This window comes from Peromyscus leucopus, chromosome 7 (assembly GCF_004664715.2).
Source record: "Peromyscus leucopus breed LL Stock chromosome 7, UCI_PerLeu_2.1, whole genome shotgun sequence".
Taxonomy (NCBI): domain Eukaryota; kingdom Metazoa; phylum Chordata; class Mammalia; order Rodentia; family Cricetidae; genus Peromyscus; species Peromyscus leucopus.
Genome location: NC_051069.1, coordinates 98,346,370 through 98,371,092, shown reverse-complemented (window position 1 = coordinate 98,371,092; position 24,723 = coordinate 98,346,370). Strand labels below are relative to the sequence as shown.

The following is a 24,723-nucleotide window of genomic DNA, read 5'->3' as shown; positions in this document are numbered from 1 at the left end:
AGTTTTCTGCCCGCATCCAGAGGAGGGCACCAGATCTCATGACAGACAGTTGTGAGCCACCATGTGGATGCTGGGAACTGAACTCGGATCCTCTGGAAGAGCAGCCAGTGCTCTTAACTGCTGAGGCATCTCTCCAGTCCTGGATATACTGTTTTTTAAAATGAAGTTCTTTTTGTTTTTGAGACAGGATTTCTATGTGTAGCCCTGGCTGTCCTGGAACTGATACTGTAGACCAGGCTGGCATCAAACTCACAGAATACCTCAGCTCCCGAGTGCTAGGGTTAAAAGTTTGCACCACCACTGCCCAGCCCTCAAGTTGTTTTTTTTAAAAAACTGAATTTTGCTCTACGTTTAAAAAAACTATTTTAAAAAGTTTTCTGAGGAAAAGTCACCAACAGAAGGTCACCAAGCCGGACTGTGTGAACAAAACAAATCTCCTTTCACTGCTACGTTTGTAAAACATGTCTTACCAGCAGTGGTGGCGCATACCTTTAATCCCAGCACTCAGGAAGCAGAGCCAGGCGGATCTCTGTGAGTTCGAGACCAGCCTGGGCTACAGAGCAAGATCCAGGACAGCCAGGACTACACAGAGAAACCCTGTCATAAAAGAAACGGAAAAGAAAAAGAAAAAAAGAATCACTGTAGTTATAATTCCAGAAAAAAAGAACCACTGTAGTTATAATTCCAGAGTGCTATAAATGTCCATAATGGTGGTGAAGTCATGGTGGGAGGAACACATGGGTGAGAAGTTATTAACTCAGGGCCCTCCCACCCATGGTGAAGTTGACAACCCACATTTCCCACACTCTGAATTGGCTTTGGATTCTTCTCAAGCACTGCACACATGAACCCTAAAACATTGATACTATGCCATCAGAGACATGGATATTCTCTAGAATTGAGGACATTAATTATACATCTCTTTTAAAAACACTGTCGCAGAGCTGGAGAGATGGCTCAGATGTTAAGAGCACTAGCTGCTCTTCCACGGGTCCTGATTTTAATTCCCATCAACCATAAGATGGCTCACAACCATCTGTCATGAGATCTGGTGCCCTATTCTGGCCTACAGGGATGTGTGCAGGCAGAACATGGTATACATAATATATAAATAAATCTTAAAAAAACAAAACAAAACAAAAACTGTTGCAAGCAGAGCATGAGTTCACTCCTGTAATCTCCATACTAAGGGGACCTAGCCAGGATGATCATCACAAAACCAAGGCCAGGGCGGACTACATAGTAATTTAAGGGACAGCATGAGCCAGCATGATAACAGTCTCCCAAACACATATTAATTTATTGTATAGAATGGCTATTAGAGTGTGTAAAAACAATTTCCTCTTGTATATTTTTATTTATTTTGTTTACTTATTATTGGTATGTATTATTGTTTGGCCTGCACGTCCACCTATGTATCAAAGATGTGCCTGCTATATGAGATCTCCTAATTTGTGGACTGGTTGTTTTGTTTTTATTTTTTCTAGACAGAGTCTTTCTACATGGTTCCGGATGTCCTGAAACTCCCTCTGTAGCCCACGCTGGACTTGAACTCACAGAGATCCTCCTCCTCTGCCTCCCAAGTACTAGGATTAAAAGACGTGTGGCACTAGGTCCAGCAAGAATAATTTCTTTTTCGCAGACCCATTACCTTCCATGGCTTTTCTGGAATTGGTGGATCTTCAATTTCAGCATCAACATCATTACAGTGGACCCAAGTGTCATAGCTAAAGCAAATTACAAACAAAAGTAAAATTAGAGCCAAAGGCTATTCACTAGAAAGATGAGTCAAATACGTGTTACAAATATTAGGGGGGAAAAAACATAGTAAAATGGTGGGCGAGTGATATTGATTTGAGGGTTAAAAAAAAAAGTTCATTTCCAGAACTCAATCAAAGAAAGTGAAAGAACAGACTCAATGAAGCTGTCCCCCCATCCACACGTGTGCCATGGAATGAGTGTACCTGCCCTCACACACATTACACACTCACACAATAATGGTGCTTTAAAAAATTAAAACAGAAGTATCAGACACACTTGTTTCACCACTGTCAATAAAATTAAAACAAGCTAAAAATTGCCTGAATTAGTTAAAAAGAATTCTATATAAAGGTTGTCCTTTGCTTAAAGCCCCTCCCCTAACAGCCTTTCTGGTCAGTACTGTAACCTGGTATTTATATTTTCTCATAACCAGCGCTCAGTCCTTCAGTCTCCACTGCCAGCTTATAGATTTTGTCATAACACAAATAATAATCTCCTTGATATGAAAGTACACAGGGGTAACTTTCAAACAAAATTCTGTTGGTGATTTCATTCACGTTTTCAGTCACACCACAGTTCTTAATACATCTGTCCCTTAAGTCAATCTAAAACTCAAGTCCAACAGGCAGTTCTACATTCATGGGTACTAACCGTTCTAAAGCAACCACCCTCAAAGTTCATCTTTCAATGCCCTGCCGGCATCAAAATGTTCATGTAAACATCTCCACTTTGCCAACAGCAGAGGCCAAAACACTTGACTTCACTCTAAAGTACATACATCTTATGGTCAAACCATCAGCAAACCTACCAAGTGTACATTCAAACTGTGTCCAGAATCTACCTTCATATTCCGCCACTCTTCTCACTGGTTACCTACCTTTCCCATTGCTTTCCCAAGAACTGAGGATTCTGCATAACAATGGAATGAACTTTTCAAAAACTAAGCACATTCTACAACTCAAAATTTTGCAATGACTCTGAGCTGGTAAGAGTTTGTTTGTGGTTTTTTGTTTGTTTGTTTGTTTGTTGTGCCAACTTGACACAAGCTAGGATAACCTGAAATGAAGAAACCTCAATAGAGAAAACACCTCCATCAAATTAAATTAGTGTAGGCAAGGTGGCAGTAAGTTTTCTTGATTAATGATTAATGAGGAAAGCCCAGCCCACTGTGGGTAGCCCCACCGCTGGGCAGGAGGCTCTGGGCTATATAACAAAGCATACTGCCAGTAATCGGCATCCCTTCATGGTCTCTGCTTCAGTTTCTGCCTCCAGGTTCTGACCTTGGATTGCCCCTCAACAATGGAACCAAATAAATATTTTCCTTGCCAAGTTACTTTTGGCTATAGCTTTTATCACAGCAATAGAAAGGAAGCTGGGACAGACCCCAACCTACTAAGACTGAAAGTCAAAATCCTCACATAACAGAAGCTTGCCAAGGTCTCAAAATCTGGCACTCTAGGCTCTTACTGCTCTAAGATGATAGGACTCAGTGGCATCTTCAACATATGCCACTAAGTCAGCATGCCCTTTATATAAGATGCATCTTGCAGCCTAGAATAATTGTCATTCTCAAAATGTCCATATAAATCATCCCTTTTCAAATCTCCGTACTCAAAGATCCTCTGATAAGCAAGCTACAAATCACTAAAGCAATTTCAAGAATTTTTTTTTTCTTTCCTTGACACAGAGTTTCTCTGTGTAGTTTTAGTGACTGTCCTGGAGCTCGGTTTGTAGACCAGGCTGGCCTCAAACTCACAGAGATCCGCCTGACTCTGCCTCCCAAGAAATAGGATTAAAGGCATGAGCCACTACCACCACAGCCTGGCCAAAGAAAATTTTAAGTATAAAATTATCTAGTAAATGCAACGTTTGTTAAAATTACTATACTGTCCAATAAAATAATAAAACAAAGTAAAATTGTTTAGCATGTGTAAGGCAAACAAACAAACAAACAACACCCAAGAAAACCAAGGAACACTCAAATCTAGTATTTGTATGATAGCCATAATTGTGGCTTAAGTTCAAAAGCAATGTGTAACTAGTAGAGTTTTCTAAAAGGAGTATTTGTTGTGTGCATGAACACACACAAACATACACACACACCCTCATGAATTTGCCTGTAACAGTTAAACATAAGATTGGGGAGGTGCTCTTGGTTAATTAAGTAAAAATACTAATTAAAGATTAACATAATGAGGGGGAAATTAATTTTATATTCTTAAAAGTTTTGATTATAATGTGTAAGTGGCTATCAGAGGACAGGCTACAGTTACTAACAAAAATAGGTGAACAAGAAGCCTTGAGAAGGCAGGACCTGTGCCATCTTTACATTAATACATTTGGTATGGTGATAACTGCTAAGCAGGTGTTTTGATAGGTATTTTCTGTCAGAATACCTCAGAGAACAACATATAGGAGAAAAGTGGGGTTTTTCTTTTTTGTTTAGATTTATTTATTTATTATGTACATAGAAGAGGGAGCCAGATCTCATTACAGATGGTTGTGAGCCACCATGTGGGTGCTGGGAACTGAACTCAGGACCTCTGAAAGAGCAGTCAGTGTCTTTACCTCTAGGCCATCTCTCCAGTGTTTTTTGGCACATGGCTTTAGAGTCCAGTCCAGAAACATATGGATGGCAAGGTAGACATCAAAGCAGCTGGAATATGTAGCAGAGGCTTGTTCACAAGGACACAGACAGAAACCAGGGGAGGGCACGACCTCAAATGAGCACCACCACCCACTTCTTAGAGTACCCCTTAAGCTTGCAAATCGTACCACATACTGGGGACCAAGTATCTGTCAAAATATGAGACTGTAGAGAATATCTCAGATTTTTATCCATAGAAACTCTCAATCCTACTGATACATTGTTTGCCATAAATTTGAGACTCAACCTAGGTGTTTAAAGAGCAAGCTGCTTTTCTTTAATAGCTACAATGGAATTAAAAGGCTTTTGATAAAAGTGGTGGACCATGTCTTTAAGGCAAGTGGATCTCTTGAGTTCAAGGGCAGCCTGGTCTCATAGCAAGTTCCAGAACAGCAAGGGCTAACACAAAGAAACCCTGTCTAGAAAAAAGAAAACAAAACAAAAAGTGCATTGGAAGTACTAAAGACATAAACTTAGAAGTACTTAATGAAAAGCAATTACTCAAATTTTACTGTTAACATTAAAATGTTTTCTAAATTAAAAGTTATCAATTACAGTCTATAATAAGTAGAGTAACATCTCATTTTATTAATCCAAAGTGTATTCAAGAAACCATCACATGCTAAGCTTAATGGCTCAGCCTGTAATCCCTGCAATTAGGAGATTGAGGCAGAAAAATCCTGAGTTCATGGCCAGCCTAGGCTATACATGGGAGACCTACCTCAAAAACAAAAGACTAGGCATACACTCTTAAAATTTAACATAAATAATGACACAATTTCTTTAGTTAAAAATGTAATTATGCCAAATGCAATGATGCATGACTGTTGTTCTAAATACTCTCTCAGCTAAATAATTAAAGGTAAGGACCAGGCAACAAAAAAAACACAAAGGAATATGGAGAAAAATCGAAAAGAAAAGAGGCAAGAGAGACAACAGACAAGGGCAGAGGGGTGCATGTCTATAATCCTAGCAGTTATGCTGGTTTAGGCAAAGGCTGCATGATCAAAGTTTGTCTGCATTTTGACATCCTATTTCAAACCAAAACCAAAAACCCAATGGAAAAAGGTAAGTAATTTCTGACAAGAAAAATATCAGGATTAGAAATAAAGCAATTTCATTCATAATATTTTGACATGCAGCTTTTTTAAAAGATCAAAACTCATTAGTCAGCTGGGCATGTTAGCACGCCTTTAATTCCAGCATTCAAGAGACAGAGGCAGACAGATTTTCACAAATTCGAGGCCAGCCTGGTCTACAGAGCTAGTTCTAGGGAAGCCAGAGCTAGACAAAGAAATCCTGTCTCAAAAAAACAAACAACAACAAAAATCAAACAAACTCACTAATCATAAACATTAGAAAGAAAAGTTATCTTTAAAAAAATTTACTTATTTTCTGTGAATTTACTTATTTGGCTGCATGTCTGGGCACCATGTGCATGCCTGGTGCCCATGGAAGACAAAAAAGGATGCTGGATCTCCTGAACTGAAGGTACAGAGGCACATGTGGGTGCTGAGAACCAAACTTGGATTTTCTTCAAGAGCAGCAAAAACTCTTAAATCAATGAACCAACTCTATAAGCCCCAAGATTTCTTAATTAATAATGTTAATATTAAGAGATCTCTTTGGCAACCCTGGCATTGTGCACACATTTAATCCCAGGACTTTCGAGACAGAGGCAGTGAGGCTCTCTGTGAGTTCAAGGCCAGCCTGGTCTACAGAGTGAGTTCCAGGACAGTCAAAGCTACAGAGAGAAACCCTGTCTCAAAAAACAAAACAGGACAACAACAACAACAAAAGAGATGGAAATATTAATAAATTTCATCCTTATGTCCTGTAGGCACATGTTTTATCAGGATAAATATAAACAAAGTAATAGTGTTAAAATATAATTACCTGTCTGGGTAAAAGCCCCAGTGTACCAGCACCTGCTTATCTTTTCTCATCACTGGTCTCAACCATTCTTCTAAAACAAGAAAAAAACTTAGTTTAACTGATGAAACATCAAAATAGGACAGGATCTATTTACAATTTGAAGCAAAATATTTATTTTTATGTATGTATGTGTGTGTATCCCGAGTATCATAAATGCATAGCACATATGTACAGGAGCCCAGATGTCAGATGAGGTGTCAGAGGTGGAGAAACCATAGTAATAGAGAGCTGAGAGCATTCATGTAGTTACTGGGAACCTAACCCTGGTTCTTTGCAAAAGCAGTAAGTACCCTCAACCACTGAGCTATCTCTCCAACTACAAATTTTCACTTTTAAAACTGAAAGGCATTTATCTGATTAAAAGTACATGTCAGGAGCAGGAGAGATACACAGTCAATAAAGTACTAACCACCAAAGCTTGAGGACCAAGTTCAGATCCCAACATGATGATAAAAAGCTAGGAGGCTAGAGAGCTGGCTCAGGAGTCAAGAGCACGTGGTGATTTTGCAGCTAACCCAGGCTTCATTCCCAGCTCCTATAAAATGTCTCAAAACCATCTGTAACCCCACTTCTAGGGAATCCAACAGGCACACACAGGGTGCACATACATGCACACAAGCAAAAACATTCATACACAACAAGTAAAATGAATAAATCGAACCTAAAAAGTAATAATAATAATGCTGATAGTGGTAGTGTACATCTGTCTACCCAGCACTGGGTGAGTGGAGACAGGCAGATTGCTGAAGCTTTACTTGGTTTTGCCAACTAAAGAGGAGCTATAAGCTCATTAAATTATCCAAAGAATAAGGTGAAGGGGCTGATGAGATGAGGGACAAGCAAGAACAGAACAATATTTGGTTCTTGCAGAGGATATAAGAGTTCAGTTCCAGGGCTGGAGTTAAGGCTTAAGAGCATTGGCTACTCTTCCAGAGGACCTGGGTTCAACTCCCAGCACCCATATGGCAGCTTACAACTGTCTGTAACTCAGCTCCAGGGGATCTGACACCTTCACACATGCATAAATGCAGGCAGAACACCAATGACAAAAAGAAATAAATTTTGCTGGGTGGTGGTGGCGCACGCCTTTAATCCCAGCACTCGGGAGGGAGAGCCAGGTGGATCTCTGTGAGTTCCAGGACAGGCACCAAAACTACACAGAGAAAGCCTGTCTCTAAAAACAAAACAAAACAAACAAAAAAAAAAGAGTTGAGTTCCCTCTGAGCGCACATGTATTTAATGCCAGGGGGCAGAGGCCAGCCTGGTCAACAAAGCTACACAGAGAAATCCCGTCTTGTAAAACCAAAAAAAGAGAAGTGAAAAAAAAAAAAAAAAAGACAATTCCAGCACTCACATCAGGAAGCTCACAACCCCCATGTAATTCCATCTCTAAGGGACCAAACACCTTTTCCTGACCTCTGAAGGCACCTGTATTTACACACACACATTCCCATACAGACATACACAAATAAAAACATATCTTAAGTGCCAGGCAGTGGTGGCGCATACTTTAACCCCAGTACTGGGAGGCAGAGGAATTCAGATCTCTGAGTTGGAGGCCAGCCAGGTCTAATAGCATGTTCTAAGACAGCCAAGGCTACACAAAGAAACCCCATCTCAGACAAATAAATAAATAAAATGAATAAATATAAATACTTTTTTTAAGTAGAAATTGGCCGAGCAATGATGGCACATGCCTTTGATCCCAGGACTTGGGAGGAAGAGGCAGGCAAATCTTTGTGAGTTTGAGGCCACCCTGGTCTACAAAGTGAGTTCCAAAATAGCCAGGACTGTTACACAGAAAAAGCCTGTCTCCAAAAAACAAAAACAAAAACAAACAAACAAAAAAAAAAAACCTAATTAAAAGTAGAAAGTGATCAAGAAACTTAGTACCTATCTCTTACTGCCATGTACACATATGTACACCAGCAACTTCCTCCACATGTGCTACTACTATAAGTCTAAATGGACAAACTAATCACAGACAGCGTGTGGGTATTGGTTTTCTCTCTACCATATAGATAGATCGCAGGGACTGAGCTCATGTTGACAGCTGTGGTAGCCCACAAAGGTTTCCTAGTTACATCTGAGCTTGCTTTACACAGCAGGGATGCATTAGGGAATGGCTTGACCACGTTCATGGTCACTGGGTGTCTGGAATGGTCGTCTGCACTTGGCTGTAGGCGGGGGGGGGGGTGTGTGACACACGACACACGACACGTCTTTTGTCCCACCCCTTAGCATTCCTTTAAAAGTCCTTTGGCATAGACAATCCGATGGCCCCATGGATTAGGATCCAGGGCCTCCTGAGCCTTCCCTGTGTTTCTCTCTCTTTCTCCAACTATCTTTCTATTTTTCCTGCTGCTCCTGTTCAAGTGCACCCTGGGGAAAAGTGGGGGTGGGATGGCCCCCCATAAACAGCCTTAGCAACAAAACACTGAAACACCCAACCTCTGGGTTCTCTAAAACCAGTCAAGTTGCTTTAGGAATACTGAATCTACCTTCTAAGATTATGTTAGATCAGGACTTTGCTTTTTTCAATTGTTAGTCATGTCTTTAGCTTAAATCTCATGCACAAAGAATGTTAATTTACATGTCTGCATACAGTTACTTTTACTATTGGAAAATTTTTCACAGGTTTCACTGCCAAAAATTCTACCCAAATGAGCTCTGATAATGACTGCAATCTTTTCATTCCTTTCCCTTCTAAAGGGGTATGTATTTGAAGATAGATTCAGTATTCCTGAAGCAGTCTTACAAGATGGATGAACAGATGAAGACATTTGCAGCCATGATTTCCGATATGGTAGGAAAAGAAAACCAAATTCCACAAGACATACCTTGTTCACAAGTGTACTGTAATATGCACACATCCACAATCAAATATAAAGAGAGAACTTCACAAAGTTGTCCTCTGACCTCCATGCACCCACAAACACATGTGTATATAATAAATATATATTTTTTTTTCTTAGGGTCCTGGCTGGCCTCAAACTTGGTGATCCACCTGTGTCTGCTTCTCAAGTACTAGGATTAAAAGGGTGCACCACCAGGCCCAGCTATAAATTAATTATTTTAAATGAAAAAAATCAGAAAATATTTAAAGGAAAGGATAGGGCTTGCATCTCCCTGAGTTTGTAGACAAGAATCACTAAATGGGATTACTGAAGAATGGATTGTTTTCCCTATCTAAAACTTCATACAAATTGAGAAAGATGGCTTTTTTGTTTGTTTTTTTGCAATGTACTAAGCCAGGCATGATGGCACACACCTTTAATTCAACATGAAAGCAGAGGCAGGTGGAACTGTGTGAGTTCAAGGCCAGCGTGGTCTACAGCATGAGTTTCAGGATACCCAGGACGACACAGAGAAACCCTGTCTCGAGGGGGAAAAAATAAAAAACAAAAACCCTAAATTATTAAGGAACAGAAAAGACAATCAATGAACTTAAAAATTAACTGGTTTTGAACAGATGTACTCAAACAGAAGATGAGAGAAGTTGATGACATGTCACTTAAAATATCCAATTAGAGGAAGCTAAATGACTAAAAGGAAAAAGTCTAAGGGATTTTCTAATAATATTGAGTGGATCAATAACCCTATATAAAGCATCATTTGGGAGGTTGAGGAAGAATTTCATTTCAAAGCAAGCGTGTGAGCTACACTGTGAAATTCTAAAACAAACAAAAACAAAAACAAACATCATTTTAATGTTAAGAATGGGTATTCAAGTGTGATTGCTCGGGCAATCATTGAAGGCAAATTTGAATCACAAGACCCTATACACAGAAGTAAATGAACACACACACATTGTCCTCTGATCCTCTTGCCTCTATGAGCTAACCATGGTACTAGGGTTCCCACATATATACACATAACACACTAAATAAATTTAAAAACAGAGAAAAAAATAAATGGAGGGAAAAACAACAGCTAGTGATGTAGTTCAGTGGGTAATGGGTCTGTTGAGTATGCTTGAGGCCCAAGTCCCATTCCCAACATCACATAAAACTTGATGTGGTGTTCTTAGCACTCAGGAAGTGAGGATATGAAGGTCTCAATTTTAAGGTCATCCTTGGCTACACAGAAAGTTCAGGGCCAGCCTGAGCTATATGGAATCCTGCCTCAATTTAGAAAGATCCCAATTTTACCCAACTAGTATCTTACTGGACTCTGACACTCAACAAGTATTCAAATGCCTCAGATATTCCTGTATTTGTAGCAAGCCATGACAAAGATCAACAGTATATTAAGATATAAATTGCTACAGATGGCTCAAAGATTAATAGCACTGGCTGCTCCTCCAGAGGTCCTGAGTTCAATTCTCACTGACTGCATGGTGGCTCACAACCATCTATAATGAGATCTGGTGCCCTCTTTTGGCATTCAGGCATATATGCAGGCAGAATACTGTATACATAATAAATAAATCTTTAAAAATTGCTACATTAAAACAAATCTAACTGGTTAGAGCACTGAGCAGCACAGGTAAATCTCACTTTCTAAAAGAATCAAGTGATAGACTAACACTTACACAGGGGCAAGTGATACATTAAACAAAACAATAGTGGAGTATTCAGCCATTTTTTAGAAGAAAGCTACATTATTTAAATATGATAATATGATATATGAGTTAAATAGCTGGTAACCAAAAGCTAACTTACCATCCTCTTGTGAGGAAGGACATGGATAAATATGGTGGGAAGCTTTTGACTTCTCATCAGTAAATGTCCCCTGCAAAGCAAACAAACAAGTAACACAGAAATAAGGCACATGGCATGCAAACTATTAGATAATGGATGCTAATTCTCTAGGAAATATAAAAGCACTGCTTTTTAAAAATTATTTTTAGTCAAAGAAAGAAATAGTGGTTAGAGCAACAGAAAATACTGTTTACACATATGCAAGAAAGGACTGAATATTCTTTATCCAAAATGCTTTGTATCTCGAGTGTTTCAAAGTTCTAACTTTTTCAGATTTGGGAATATCTGTATAGACTTTATCAACTATCACTATCCAAAACCAAGAAATTCTCGAAAAAATAAAAAAATAATAAACTTTGTTATAAGTATCTTTACCATCATAAACATACCTGAAGTTCTTATTTGAAATTATTTCAAAACCATCATTACAAAATGAGAATAGCTGGGCGGTGCTGGAACACACTTTTAATCCCAGCACTCGAGGCAGAGCCAGGCGGATCTCTGTGAGTTCGAGGCCAGCGTGGTCTACAGAGAGTGATCCAGTACAGGCACCCAAACCACAGAGAAGCCCTGTCTTGAAAAATCAAAAAAAAAAAGAGAGAGAGAGAGAGAGAGAGACTGGAATTTCAACAACATAAAGGTAACTGTAATGTGTATTTACCTTATAAAATTATAAGGTTTTAGCTAGACCTCTAACCTGAGAAGCTGGCAAACAGGAAGCTAGAGAACTGAAGGTAATCCTCCAACACACTAAGTTTGAAGCTAGACTAGCTAAGCTACTTGAGACTGCCTGAAAAAAATGAAAGAAAAAATAAGACAAAAACAAAGGCCCCAGGTTTCATATTTGTAGACTATGATGGTCTCAAACTCTTCTTCCTCTTGCCTTAACTGTCTGTCTAGCATGAGTTATCATTAACTGACATGAATTTTGGCATGTAAACTGGAGCACTGAATCAAGTACAGTGTACATTATATATGCTGCTGTCATTTTCTCAATGTTGGAAAACTAATATAAAAATTAAGGTTAAACTATGGCCAAAGACTACTAAATATACCCAGAACAAAAACGTAATGCCATTTAGACTAAAAACTGCTTATTCTTGAGACCATACAAACAAGGGAAAGTCATGTATTAGTTTTAAATAGCAATTCAAGGCATCCTCTGCACTTCTCCTTTAACAATGATTACTCATCATTCCAATCCAATAAACATAATGCCACGTCATCTGTAGAAAACTAGAAAAGTAAAAAAAAATTTAAACTAGCTAAAACAGTTATCTGCCTCATAAGGTAAGGGCTTCCCAATCACTGGATACTGGTACACATTTCTGAATGGCCATCACACAGGGGAAAGGGGTACCAATACCAGTAAGTATGAACCAACGTACACTATCCTATTTAGAACCCTGCCCTGTGGAAACTGTCACTCGGACTCTGAATGACACAGCAAGTTATTCCGTGCATGTCACAGGTGCATGTCTTCTGTGACGTAGAGTGAGAAAATGTATTTTATATGTATCGGTGTTTGCCTGCATGTATCACTGTGTACCACCTGAATGCCTGGTGCCCAGGAGGCCAGAAGAAGGTGTTGGATCCCCTAGAACTGAAGAAACATAAGATTGTGAGCTGCCATGTGAGTGCTAGGAATCAAACTGGAGTCATCTGCAAGAACAGTTAGTGCTCTCAACCTGAGCTGCTTTTCCAGCCTCGTGATTTTTTTTTTAAGATTTATTTACGTGTATGAATGTTTTGCCTGTATTTATCTTTCTACCATGTGTGCCTGGTATCACAGAAGTCAGAAGAGAAGTTCAATGTCCTGGAACTAGAGTTACAGATGGTTGTGAGCTACTGTGTAGCTGCCGAAAATTGACTCTAGGTTCTTTACAAGAACAACAAGTGTTCTCAACCACTGAGCCAACCTTCCAGCCCTGAAAGTGAATAATAAACCAATGTTTCTATCTTAAGAATTTTGGGGGCTGGAGAGATGGCTCAGAGGTTAAGGGCACTGGATGTTCTTCCAGAGGTCCTGAGTTCAATTCCTAGCAACCACATGGTGGCTGGAGACCATCTATAATAAGATCTGGTGCCCACTTCTGGTGGGCAGGCACACATGCAGACAGAACACTGTATACGTAATAAATAAACCTTAAAAAAAAAAAGAATTTTAGTGACATCCAGGGCTGTTATACAGAGAAACCCTATCTTGAAAAACAAAAACAGCCGGGTGGTGGTGGCACACACCTTTCATCCCAGCACTCGGGAGGCAGAGGCAAGGGATCTCTATGAGTTCGAGCTACAGAGTGAGTTCCAGGAACGGCGCAAAGCTACACAGAGAAACCCTGTCTCGTAACCCTCCCTCACCCCCCCCAAAAAAAAACCAAAAACAAAAACAAACAAACAAACAAAAAAAAAAAAAAAAAGACAATGTTGTTGGGCTTGAAACATGGCTCAGAGGTTAACAGCGCCCTCTGATATTGCAATGAATCTTGGTTTCCAATCTAGATGAGCAGTTCCAGGAAATCTGATGCCTTCTCTCACATACATACATTTTTAAATAAATAATAAATAAGCCTGGCTCAATGCCTTGTATCCCAGTACTCAAGAGGTAGAGGCAAGCAAATATCAGTGAGTTTAAAGCCAACCTGGTCTACATAGTGAGTTCCAAGCCAGCCAGAGATACACAGTAAGAACCTGCATTGGATGGATGGATGGATGGATGGATGGATGGATGGATGGATGGATGGATGGATGATAGATAGATAGGTAGGTAGACTGATTGATTGATTAATTGATGATAGATAGATAGGGAAGAAAGATTCAACATGTCATTAACTCATTTAAAATGCTCCAGTGAAGTTGTGATTAATATTCAGTGACAGTAGTATTATCAGTGACTCCTGAGGTCTATTTCCTGCAATTCTATGAAACCAGAGCTAGAGCTAGATAAAACTCAATACAAGATGCTAGCACACATGAAGCCCTGGTTTTGAACTCTAACAGCACTAGGAAGACTCTAAGAACCCAGCTAAAAAAGCTACTACCTCTCTCTAGAATGTCCTTGGAAAATAATCACTACACCTCATTTAATACTAAAATAGTCACAATAAACATTACAAAAACATGTAGGCATTACCTCCAGTAAAATTTGTAGAAATAATTCCTAATTTCAGCTTGAAAGTAAGAAAGAGCAGGTTAATTTATTCTATTTCTGCCCTCTTAACAAGCATATGAAGTTAAGCTACAATTAACCTATCACATAATAAACAGACACCCCAAAAGAGAAAAGGTTAAGTGATCTGTTGAAAGTGGTAGTGCATAGATGAGCGGTGGTGGCGCACGCCTTTGATCTCTGTACTCGGGAGGCAGAGGCAAGGGATCTCTGTGAGTTCGAGGCCAGCCTGGGCTACAGAGTGAGTTCCAGGACAGGCACCAAAACTACACAGAGAAACCCTGTCTTGAAAAAAAAAAAACAAAAAAAAAAGAGAAAGCAGTAATGCTTGTTCTACAAGGAAGTGAAATCCATATCACACCCAACAACATGTTGTACTATTTATACATTACAGTGTATTGTATTATTTCTGTCTTTGGAAAGCATATTACATGTGAGGGAAAAACTACAACATCTGTAATTATACAGAGGAGAATTTTATAAACCATTTGCTGTGATGGCATGTGAGACATTTGTACTCAGGAGGCAGAGGCAGGCGGATCTCTGTGAGTTCCAGGCCAGCCTGGTCTCCAAAGCCAGTTCCAGGAAAGGCACAAAGCTACACAGAGAAACCCTGTCTCAAAAACCAAAGATATTTTACTAAAAGTTAAGACATATTTCAAAAGTTAATATTTTTTGCAGCAGAAAAGATATTCATGAGGCTTCTGATGCAATTCTAGAGCTCAGTAAAACACTGTCACAGAAATAATGTTTTACAGAAAATTATTTTGTACCTAGATATCCTCAGCTATCACAGGTTTCACTGTGGTGAAACTAACATTACAGGGGAAAAACAAACTCTCAGCCTGCGGTCAAGTAAGATGATTAAAACCCACCCGGCAGCAGTGGACAGTCTGGCTGCCTCAGTTGGTCTTGAACTCCCACACTTGAGTAGCCTCCAATATCTAGAAGCATGCACACTATCACCCCTTGCACCATCATGCCAGCTGGAAACCTAAATTTTTCCACTCATTTTACAAAGAGGACATACATAAAAAAATACATTTGGCTGTGTATGTGTGTGGGTGGGGGGTAATTTTAAAGTATATTCCACCTCCTGAAGCAACAATCTTGTTACCAACTCTATTTTGTGGCCTTGTAAATTCTGAGTTAGAAATTATATGGGCCACTTTAACTATGTAAGTAAACTTCTAAGACTATCATAACTCATCCCACTGACTACTGAATGTTTCCACAGGGGTATTCGGAAACTCAAGAGACAGAGCGTTCCTTTAAAGCAGACACAAACTGCAAATTTTGGCATTTACTAAAAGTATGCTCCCACTGCACTGAAGTGATCACGTTTATTACCTGATGCCGTTTGATGATATCTTTCAATTTATTAGCCAACTTCAAATCGATGTCTGGAATGAGGTAGATGTTGGGTCTAGTCAGACAATTGTTCTGAGAAAACAAAAAGACATACTTTGAAATTTGAATGGTTTGGAAATGGTGTACACTAACTATTAATCATCCTTACATTTTATTTTTTCCTTGGTTTTAAAGGTATGTGGAAATTGTTCACCACGGCACACATACACGTAGGTACTGGGAACTGAACTCAGGTCACCTGTCAGCAAGTGCCTGTACCCACTGAGCCATGTCACAGGTTCCTGATTACTCGTCATCTTAATGACTGAAAGTGACATCAACCCTTCATTTCTTAAGATAGAAAGACATACTTTTTTTGGTTTGGGGTTCTTTGAGACAGGGTTTCTTTGTGTAGCCCTGGCTGTCCTGGAACTCAGAGATCCACCTGCCTCTGCCTCCCATGTGTTGATATTAAAGGCATGTGCCACCATGCCCAGCTTGGAAGACATCTTTTGATATACAATATTATAGTCTTATCTCAAAATAAAGCCTAGATGGCCTAGTAGGCTACTTAAAATCATCCCCCAAACCCTTCTGCAGCTAGACAAAGACTGTGACAATCATTTGGAATGAAATGATTGCTAAAACACAGCAAGGTCAGAGGCACTAGGCCTTCAACCCCAGCACTTGGGAGGCAGAGGAAGGCTGATCTCTGTGTTCATGTGGTCTGGTCTACACAGTGAGTTCCAGGATGACCAGAGCTACATGGTAAGACCCTGTCTCAACCCACCACCACCACCACAATGAATACTAAATAAACGAAGGACAGGGGAGGGAGAAGATTCAGTGGGTCAAGTTTTGTGTAAACATTAGAATTGACTTGGAGTGCCCAGTACCCCATAGACTCTGAGAGCGCTGGCACACATCTGCGGACCAGGCCATGTCTCTGAAGCACAGGAGATAAGCTATCATCCTACTGAGCTTCCTGGCCAGGCACTAGCCAAAGTGCCTGGGGTCCAGGTTCAGTAAGCTATCCTTTCTTAGAAGGGGAGGGAGAGAGATATCTCAATGGATAAGAGCACCAGCTGTTCTTCCAGAGAAGGAGTTCAACTGCTAACACCCACACGGCAGCTCACTCCAGTTACAGGGAATCTGGTGCCCTCTTCTGACCTCTGTAGGCACTGCACACACAGTACATAATCATATACAGATAAAATACTCAATACATAAGACCCAAACAGAATTTTTTAAAAAGTGAGGGCTAATGTATGAGATGGTTCAGCAATAAAACTGCCTGCTGTGTAAGCCTATCACCCGGACTTCAATCCACAGCACCCACAAAAACTGGGGAGAAAAAAGTGACTCCCCAAGTTTTTCTCTCATCACTACAAATATGGCTTGGCACATGTGCCCATAATTACACATACATAAAAATCAATTTCTCAGCCAGGAGGTGGAGGTGGAGACCTTTAATTCAACCACTTGGGAGACAGAGGAAGTCCGATCTATGTGAGTTTGAGGCCAGTCTGGTCTACAGAGCTAGTCTCAGGACAGCCAGAGATTCTCGAAGGGGGAGAAAAAAAATTTTTCTCGCCAGGTAGTGGTGGCATAGGCCTTTAATCCCAGCACTCCAGAGGCAGGTGGATCTCTGTGAGTTCAAGGTCAGACTAGTGTCTAGAGTTCTAGAACAGCAAAGGCTACAGAAAGAGAAAACAAAAATAACGGCAACAACAAAAATCCATGGGGTGAAAATATGTCAGTGGTATAGTGCTCATCTAGCCCATGGCCCTGATTCTATCCTCAGCACCGTAAAACTAAAAAAGAAAAAGAGAAAATGTAAACGGAAAATTAAATATTCTTGCATCCAAATTATAATCTAGCTGAGAGGAAAGTAGACATTTATTATACAACCATGGAACAAATCAAAAGAAAACGACTCCATAAAGTCAAAAAATTATGATCAGAGAGCTTATACTAAGGAGAAACGAAAACAAAAGGGCACTGTGGTACACCTCTTTAATCTAGGCACTGAGGAGAGAGAGTGCAGGTGGAGGCAGAGTGCAGGTGGATCTCCATGCTCTATGGTTCCAGGACAACCAGGGCTCCGTTATGAGAAAGGTGGTTTCAATAATAAATGAAGTAAATAGAAATATCACATACTATTTCACCAAAAAATGTCAGAAACTAGTTGGTAGCTCACGCCTTTGATACAGCACTTGGATCTTTGTGAGCTCAAGACTAGCCTGATCTACATAGTGAGTTCCAGGACTGCTAGGACTAAAAGGAGAGACCCTGTCTTGAAAATAAGAAATGTTAAGAGACTGATAGTCTTTAAATGATCAGAACAATTACAGCTCTAATTCCAATACACATAAAAACAATAAAATTATGTATTTCAAAAAATTTCTCCCCTTTATCTTTTGGCAATCCAATAAAGACAAACACAGAACTGAAGTATATTAAAGAATAAGCCTTCAAGCTGAGCTAGTGACTCATGCACCTAATTTAGAAATGGAGCTACTGAGGCAGGACTTTGAGGTCAGCCTGGGCCTAAAGAATCCCTATTTATCTAAAACATGACAGAAGGAGGACGACCAGGGAAGGGGAGAAGGGGAAGGAGACAGGAGAGGGGAGAGACAAGGTCTAAGTCTCCACTTACCTGTACCAAAGTTTTTTCAATGTTCATGAACATTTCCACATTACGATCCATTCGAGATGGATTCTGAAGATCAAATCTCCGCCTAACACAGGGAAAAAAAGGCTTTACTAAATCCATCTTCAGTCTTACACACAAGCAGAAACACCATTTTAGAATCAAACTAAACTGAATGAGAAAGGCTTGGAAACTAAGCTAGCATTGTATAAAGTACATGAAGATATTCTCTCAGTACTACAAGAATGCACACTGTCAATACCAGCAGAACAGACATCACTTTGGGCTGGTAAGATGGCAAATTAGGAAAGAGACCTCCCTTCAATCCCAATACCTGAATTTGATCCATAGAACCCACAGTGGAAGAAGAGAATGGAAGCCAAAATTTGTCCTCTGACCACACACACACACACACACACACACACACACACACACACACACACACTTTAAAAAATGCTTAAAATTTTTAAAAAGACACACTCCCGGGCAAAATGAAGTACCAATGCTATTCCTATTTTCCTTCAGTCTAAGATAGATTGTGCATTAAATATCTGACAAGAGGTTACTATACAGAATCTAGTATAAAGAACTCAAGTAATAGTCTGGTTTTAAAATGAAGAAAATACAAATGTAAAGGACATATAAATAGCCAACATAAAAAAAGCTTGACACCTCATTCATCAAGAAAATGCAATTCAAAACCACAATGAGATAGCACATCTGCCCTAAGTAGAATCAGTTGTCAATTGACAGCCAAGAGTCATTTGAGAGAAATCTCAATTGAGAGACTGCCCAAATCAGATTAGCCTGTGGCCCTGACTGAGGAATTTTTAGATTGATAGTTGATGTGGGAGGGCCTTTGCATGAGTTCCTGCCCTGAATACCCTCAGTAATAGACTGTGAGCTGGAAGTGAAGGCCAAATAAACCTTTTCCAACCCAAGTCCATTCTGATCAGAGTATTTAAACAGTGTAGTGTTTAAACGAGAATGGCCTCCATAGGCTCACATGTTTGAATTCTTGTCCTCAGCTACTGAAATATTCAGGAAAGATCAGGAAGTATGGCCTTGTTGCAGAGGGTGGGTATGTCACCGGGAATGGGCTTTGAGCATTCCCGAGCCTACACCAGACCCAGTGTCTCTCTGTGCTGCCTGAGTATCAGGATGCAAAGCTCTTGGCTACTGCTCTAGCACCATGCCTTGTCTGCCTCCGGTGGGAGATGAGCTCCCACATTTATTTACCCTAAGGACTCTTAAAGAATGAGGTTTAAGAGACTTAGAAATAAGGGAGAAGCTGGGCAGTGATGGCCCACGCCTTTGATCCCAGCACTCTTGAGACAGAGGCAGGCAGATCTCTGTGAGTTCAAGGCCAGTCTAGTCTACAGAGTGAGATCCAGAACAGGCACCAAAGCTACACAAGGAAACCCTGTGTGTGTGTGTGGGGGGGCAGTATAGACTCAAGTGGGCCTGGATCTTTATCCACTGGCCCAGAACTTGACATGCCAAGGGGTGGAGCAAAAGACCTCCCCCTTGCTAGTTACAGTTAAGTGTAGACCCTTCCGAACACCTGGTACCCAGGCCCATGGTCCAATCAACCTCTTATGCAGTCCAGCTGGATACAGCCACTAGTGGGCTACAACAGATTCCCACTATAAAATCATGCAAGTCCCCCAATTAAATACTTTCTTTATAGAGGTTGCCTTGGTCATGGAGTCTCTTAACAGCAACTAACAGTAACCAAAACACGCAGCAACAAAATCAAACTAGAATACCATCTTAGTTATTACAAAGACTATACAAGAGAAAATGATAATGGGACACTGAAGAAACAGAACTCTCTTAAATCACTGGCAGAAAAGTTAATGAGGCTAAACCTCACAACTCAGGACTATATCTCAACTTCTCAAGACAGAGGACTGGTGATTTAAGTTCAAGGCCAGCCTAGCCTAAGGAGTATGGGGCAGTGTGGGGGAGGGGGCTGTCTGTCTAGCAACTTAAGACTGTGTTTAAAAAACTTTTTTAGTCGGGCGGCAGTGGAGCATGCCTTTAATCCCAGCACTGGGGAGGCAGAGGCAGGTGAATCTCTCTAAATTTGAGGCCAGCCTGGTCTACAGTGAGTTCCAGGACAGCCAGGGCAGAAAACCCTATCTCGAAGGAAAAAAAAAAAAAAAAAAAAAAAAAAAAAAGAATGGTGATTGCATTAGTTTTGCTGTTGTTGTGATAAAGCAGATAAAACCAACAACCAAGATGGTATGGCTCCTCAGAACTTAACCATAACCATACCATAAAATACAGCTATGCATATGTCATTACTGGGTATATGCAGTAATATATGTCAATGTAATAGCTGCACTCATTTTTACTGAAATCCTATTACAACAGTCCAGATGTGCTATTACCTGCAAGGGGTACACAGGCTGGAAGGGCAATCATCCAACAAAACAGAAAGAATCATACCATGAAAGTGACCTAGAGGGTTGATGATAAAAACCAACCCAGCACTGGCAGATTTCTTTTGAGGCCAGCCTGGTGTACAAAGGGAAGAGTTCCAGGCCAGCCAGGACTATACAGTGAGACTCAGTCTCAAATAAAACAAAAGAAAACAACCCCCCCCCAAAAAAAAAACCTCCTAAACATACAAAACACACACACACACACACACACACACTCTAACATAGGCTGGGCAGCAGTGGCCCACCTTTAATCCTAGCACTTGGGAGGCAGAGGCAGGTGGATCTCTGAATTCAAGGCCAACCTGGTCTACAGAGCTAGTTCCAGGACAACCAAGGGTACACAAACTGTTTTGAAAAACAAAAAATAAAAAATATATACATACAATTATATGATTTAAAAAAAAAAATTCCCGTTGTGGGGCTGGAGAGATGGCTCAGCAGTTAAGAGCACTGACTGCTCTCCCATAGAGGTCCTGAGTTCAATTCCCAGCATCCACATGGTAACACAACCATCTATAGTGGGATCTGATGCCACCTTCTAGCATAAAGATGCACATGCAGATACAGCACTCAGACATAAAATAATTTTTTTTTTAAATTTCCTTTGGTATCTTTAGTTAACAATATAAGAAGTTAGCCCAGAGGTGGCGGCAGCACATGCCTTAAATCGCAGCACTCAAGAGGCAGAGGCAGGTGGATCTCTAGGAGTTCAAGGCCAGCCTGGTCTACAAAGCGAGTTCCAGGACAGCCAGAGCTGTTATACAGAGAACCTTGACTCAAAAAAAAAAAAAAAGAAAGGAAGAAGGATGGGTGGGTGGGCAGGCGGACGGACGGACGGACGGACGGAAAAACAACTAGCTTTGAGCCACTGACAATGCTCAAGCTAAGGACTTGGCACCAAGACGAAGGACTTGCATTAATCCCTGAAACCCATGTAGTAGACGAGAACTGACTCCCACAGGTTGTCCTCTGCCTCACACAAATGCATCATGGCAGGCACATACCCACACCTAAATATATAAAAATGGAACAAAACTTTTCAAATGAGATTGTTTGAGGGCTGAAGAGATGGCTCAGTGGTTAAGAGCACTGACTGCTCTTCCAGAGGACCTGGGTTCAAGTCCTAGCCCCCACATGGCGGCAGCTCACAACTGTCTGTAACTCCAAGATCTGACAGCCTCACATAGACATACATGCAGCAAAACACCAATAAAAATAAATAAATTATATTTTACAAAAAGATTTTTTGAAAAGAAATTAACACTATCCGTCAGAAGAAAATAAAGTTACTGAGAAATTTTGCCACATCCACAACGATAACCCTCTCAGCACTCCAATTCTGGAAATAACTTATACAGTCTCTCCACAAATATGTGGCTCAATTACCAAGTACTCCAACTCAACCTCATATGTCATACATGTAACAGTATAACTGCCACCCTGGAGGCTAAAGCTAAGGTCAGGAAGCCAGTACAGAGTCAACCAGAAGAATGCAGTACAGAGTCAACCAGAAGAGAAGCAGTACTGAGTCATGGCAAAGAAGCCAGCATGGTGGCTTGTGAGGTGTCCCAGTGGTTGCTTTTTTTTGTTTGTTTTTTTGTTTTTCGAGACAGGATTTCTCCATGTAGTTTTGGTGCCTGTCCTGGATCTCACTCTGTAGACCAGGCTGGCCCCAAACTCACAGAGATCCGCCTGACTCTGCCGAGATGGCTCAATGGAAAGACAACTTGGTTGCAATGAAGCCCACCTGTAATCCCAGCCGAGCTCTACCAGGGATAAATGGGCTCAAGTTACAAAATAAAAACAAAAAAAAAAAACCCTTCAGAACTAAAGCCGGAAGTGCACACCAGTGTATAAGACACAAGTGAAAACAGGGAGCCTTCGGACAGAACATTAGACATGCGGTAAGCCAGAGAGTCGGCGCTCGAAACTTGCAGCAGTAGTCAGTGGTGTGGACAGCTTTAAGGGGAAGCATCCCTCACTGCCCAGAGAGCCTGTGAGAGACAGGGACACAAGCAGCAGCCTACAGACAGACACCTGGACGGCAAGACTCCAGCACAACGTGAGGGAGGGCAAGACTCCTGACTCCGACCCTTTGTCCTCTGCTGTTTCTCTCTTCTTTTTTTAGGGGTGTGGGGTAGAGTGTTTAAATTTTAAAAGGAGAAAAATAACTGAAAGAGATATTAGATTACCCCAAGTAACCTTAAATATTTCACTGGAGACAGAAAGCAAATCCCACAATATATGTCCTAGAAGAAATTTCTCTTTAGGAAACTTGGTCCTCAAGAGTCCAAGTCAGGGGCTAGTGACATGGTACAGCAGGTAGAGACACTTGACATCAAGCCTGAGGACCTGAGTCTGACCTCCAGTACCCACAGGCAGAAGGTGGGAGCCTACGCCCACAGGTTACCCTCCAACCGCCACATGTGCACACACTTTGACATGTATGCCCCACCACCTAAAAATTAATGAAAATGTAATCCAATTTTTAAAAACAGTTAGGACTTGAGAAGAAGGTAGGACAAGAAAACAAGGAATAAAAGAGTTTCAAGTGGGAAGGTGTGATAGCAGCGGAAGAGCATCAACCACAGCAGAGCTAACAGTGGAGTCCAAGCATGCTGTGGGTCTGAGGTCAGGGACCACTTACTGCACATGATATCAACGCCCATGCTCATTTAGTCTACTGAGCACGCTATTCTCAAGGGCTGGGGACATAGCTCAGTCAGTAGCGTTTCCACCTACCATCCAAGAGGCACTCGGACCTGATTTCCCTACCCAACACTCAACTGGGCATTCTATGCCCAGGCTATATTCTCAGTCTTTAGGAGGTAGAGGCAGGAGGATTAATAGTTGTTCAAGGACATATTCAGGTACAGAGAAAAGCTTAAAGACACTCACAGATATATGAAACTCTTTTTCCAAAAGTGGAGAAAAATAGAGGAAGCAAACAAAACAACCCAACCATTAACTATAAAGCTGTTCTAACTGTTGATCTGAAAATGTATCTGCGCTTCCTAGTCACACTTGGGCTAGCTTGGCCTTAATGTTATAAACTAAAACAGCTTAAAATAAAGCTCACAGAGCATTTGTGTAGCATGGACTGTGTAGCCCTAGGTTAGATTTCCAGCAATGGAGAAAAGAAAAAAAAAAAAAACCAAAGCCAAAGTAAACAAATTAATTCATGGTGTACATTTATGATCCTAGTACTCAGGATATCGAGGTGGGAAAATCATGAGTTCAAACACAGCCTGAGCTAATAGAAGTTTAAGGACAGCCTGGACTTACTTTGAGATCTTTATCTCAAAAATACCAAAACTGGAACTAGAGAAATGTCAGCATTTAAGAATATTTGCTGTTCATGCACAGGCCTGACACCTACATGGCAGCTCACAGCTGTCTATAACCCCAGTTCCAGGGACCCCAACTCCCTCTTATGGCCTCCACTGTACCAGGCACATACATGGTACATCTAGATATATGTAAACACGCATAAACATAAACAAAAAAATTCTTTTTTAAAAAAGTGGCTATTAAAACACAGAAATTAAAAACAAAACAACAGGCATAGTGACAGAGGCCTATAATCCTAACACTTAGGAAGTAGAAACAGGATAAAGCTTGAGACTAGTCTCGTAAATAAACTAAAAATATAGAAATTATATGCATATTCCCCCAACAATACTAAGATTACAAATGGCACACCAAATATGTAACTAAAAGTACCAAAAAACCAGCCAGGCAGTGGTGGCCCACGCCTTTAATCTCAGCACTCAGGAGGGAGAGGCAAATAGATCTCTGTGAGTTAGAGACCAGCCTGGGCTACATAGGGCATTTTAGGATAGCCAAGGCTACTAGAAACCCCATTTCAAAATACCACCACCAAAAAATAAACACTACCCCCAAAAAAAACAAAAACAAAAAAAGCAACCAAACAAAAAAAACCCACCCCACAAATGTGTATGTGTGTATTTGTGTGTGTATATGCACATATAAAATTTCCTTGTAGCTAGGGATATACAGCAGGAGCACATTCTTAGCATGCACAAGGCCCTCAA

The 24,723-nt window shown here is 40.6% G+C and overlaps 1 protein-coding gene across 1 annotated transcript in view; it reads right to left on the bottom strand.

Annotated features, from left to right (window-relative positions):
* The window catches only part of Smarcc1 (SWI/SNF related, matrix associated, actin dependent regulator of chromatin subfamily c member 1), a 128,558-nt gene that overhangs the window by 96,043 nt on the left and 7,792 nt on the right, over positions 1-24,723 (bottom strand). Inside the window, exons 4-8 of the mRNA XM_028886879.2 lie at positions 18,225-18,306; positions 15,566-15,658; positions 11,008-11,077; positions 6,305-6,374; positions 1,652-1,727 (exon numbers count right to left, since the gene is read on the bottom strand). Coding sequence (XP_028742712.1) covers positions 1,652-1,727; positions 6,305-6,374; positions 11,008-11,077; positions 15,566-15,658; positions 18,225-18,306 — 391 coding nt within the window. The remainder of the gene's footprint in view (positions 1-1,651; positions 1,728-6,304; positions 6,375-11,007; positions 11,078-15,565; positions 15,659-18,224; positions 18,307-24,723) is intronic.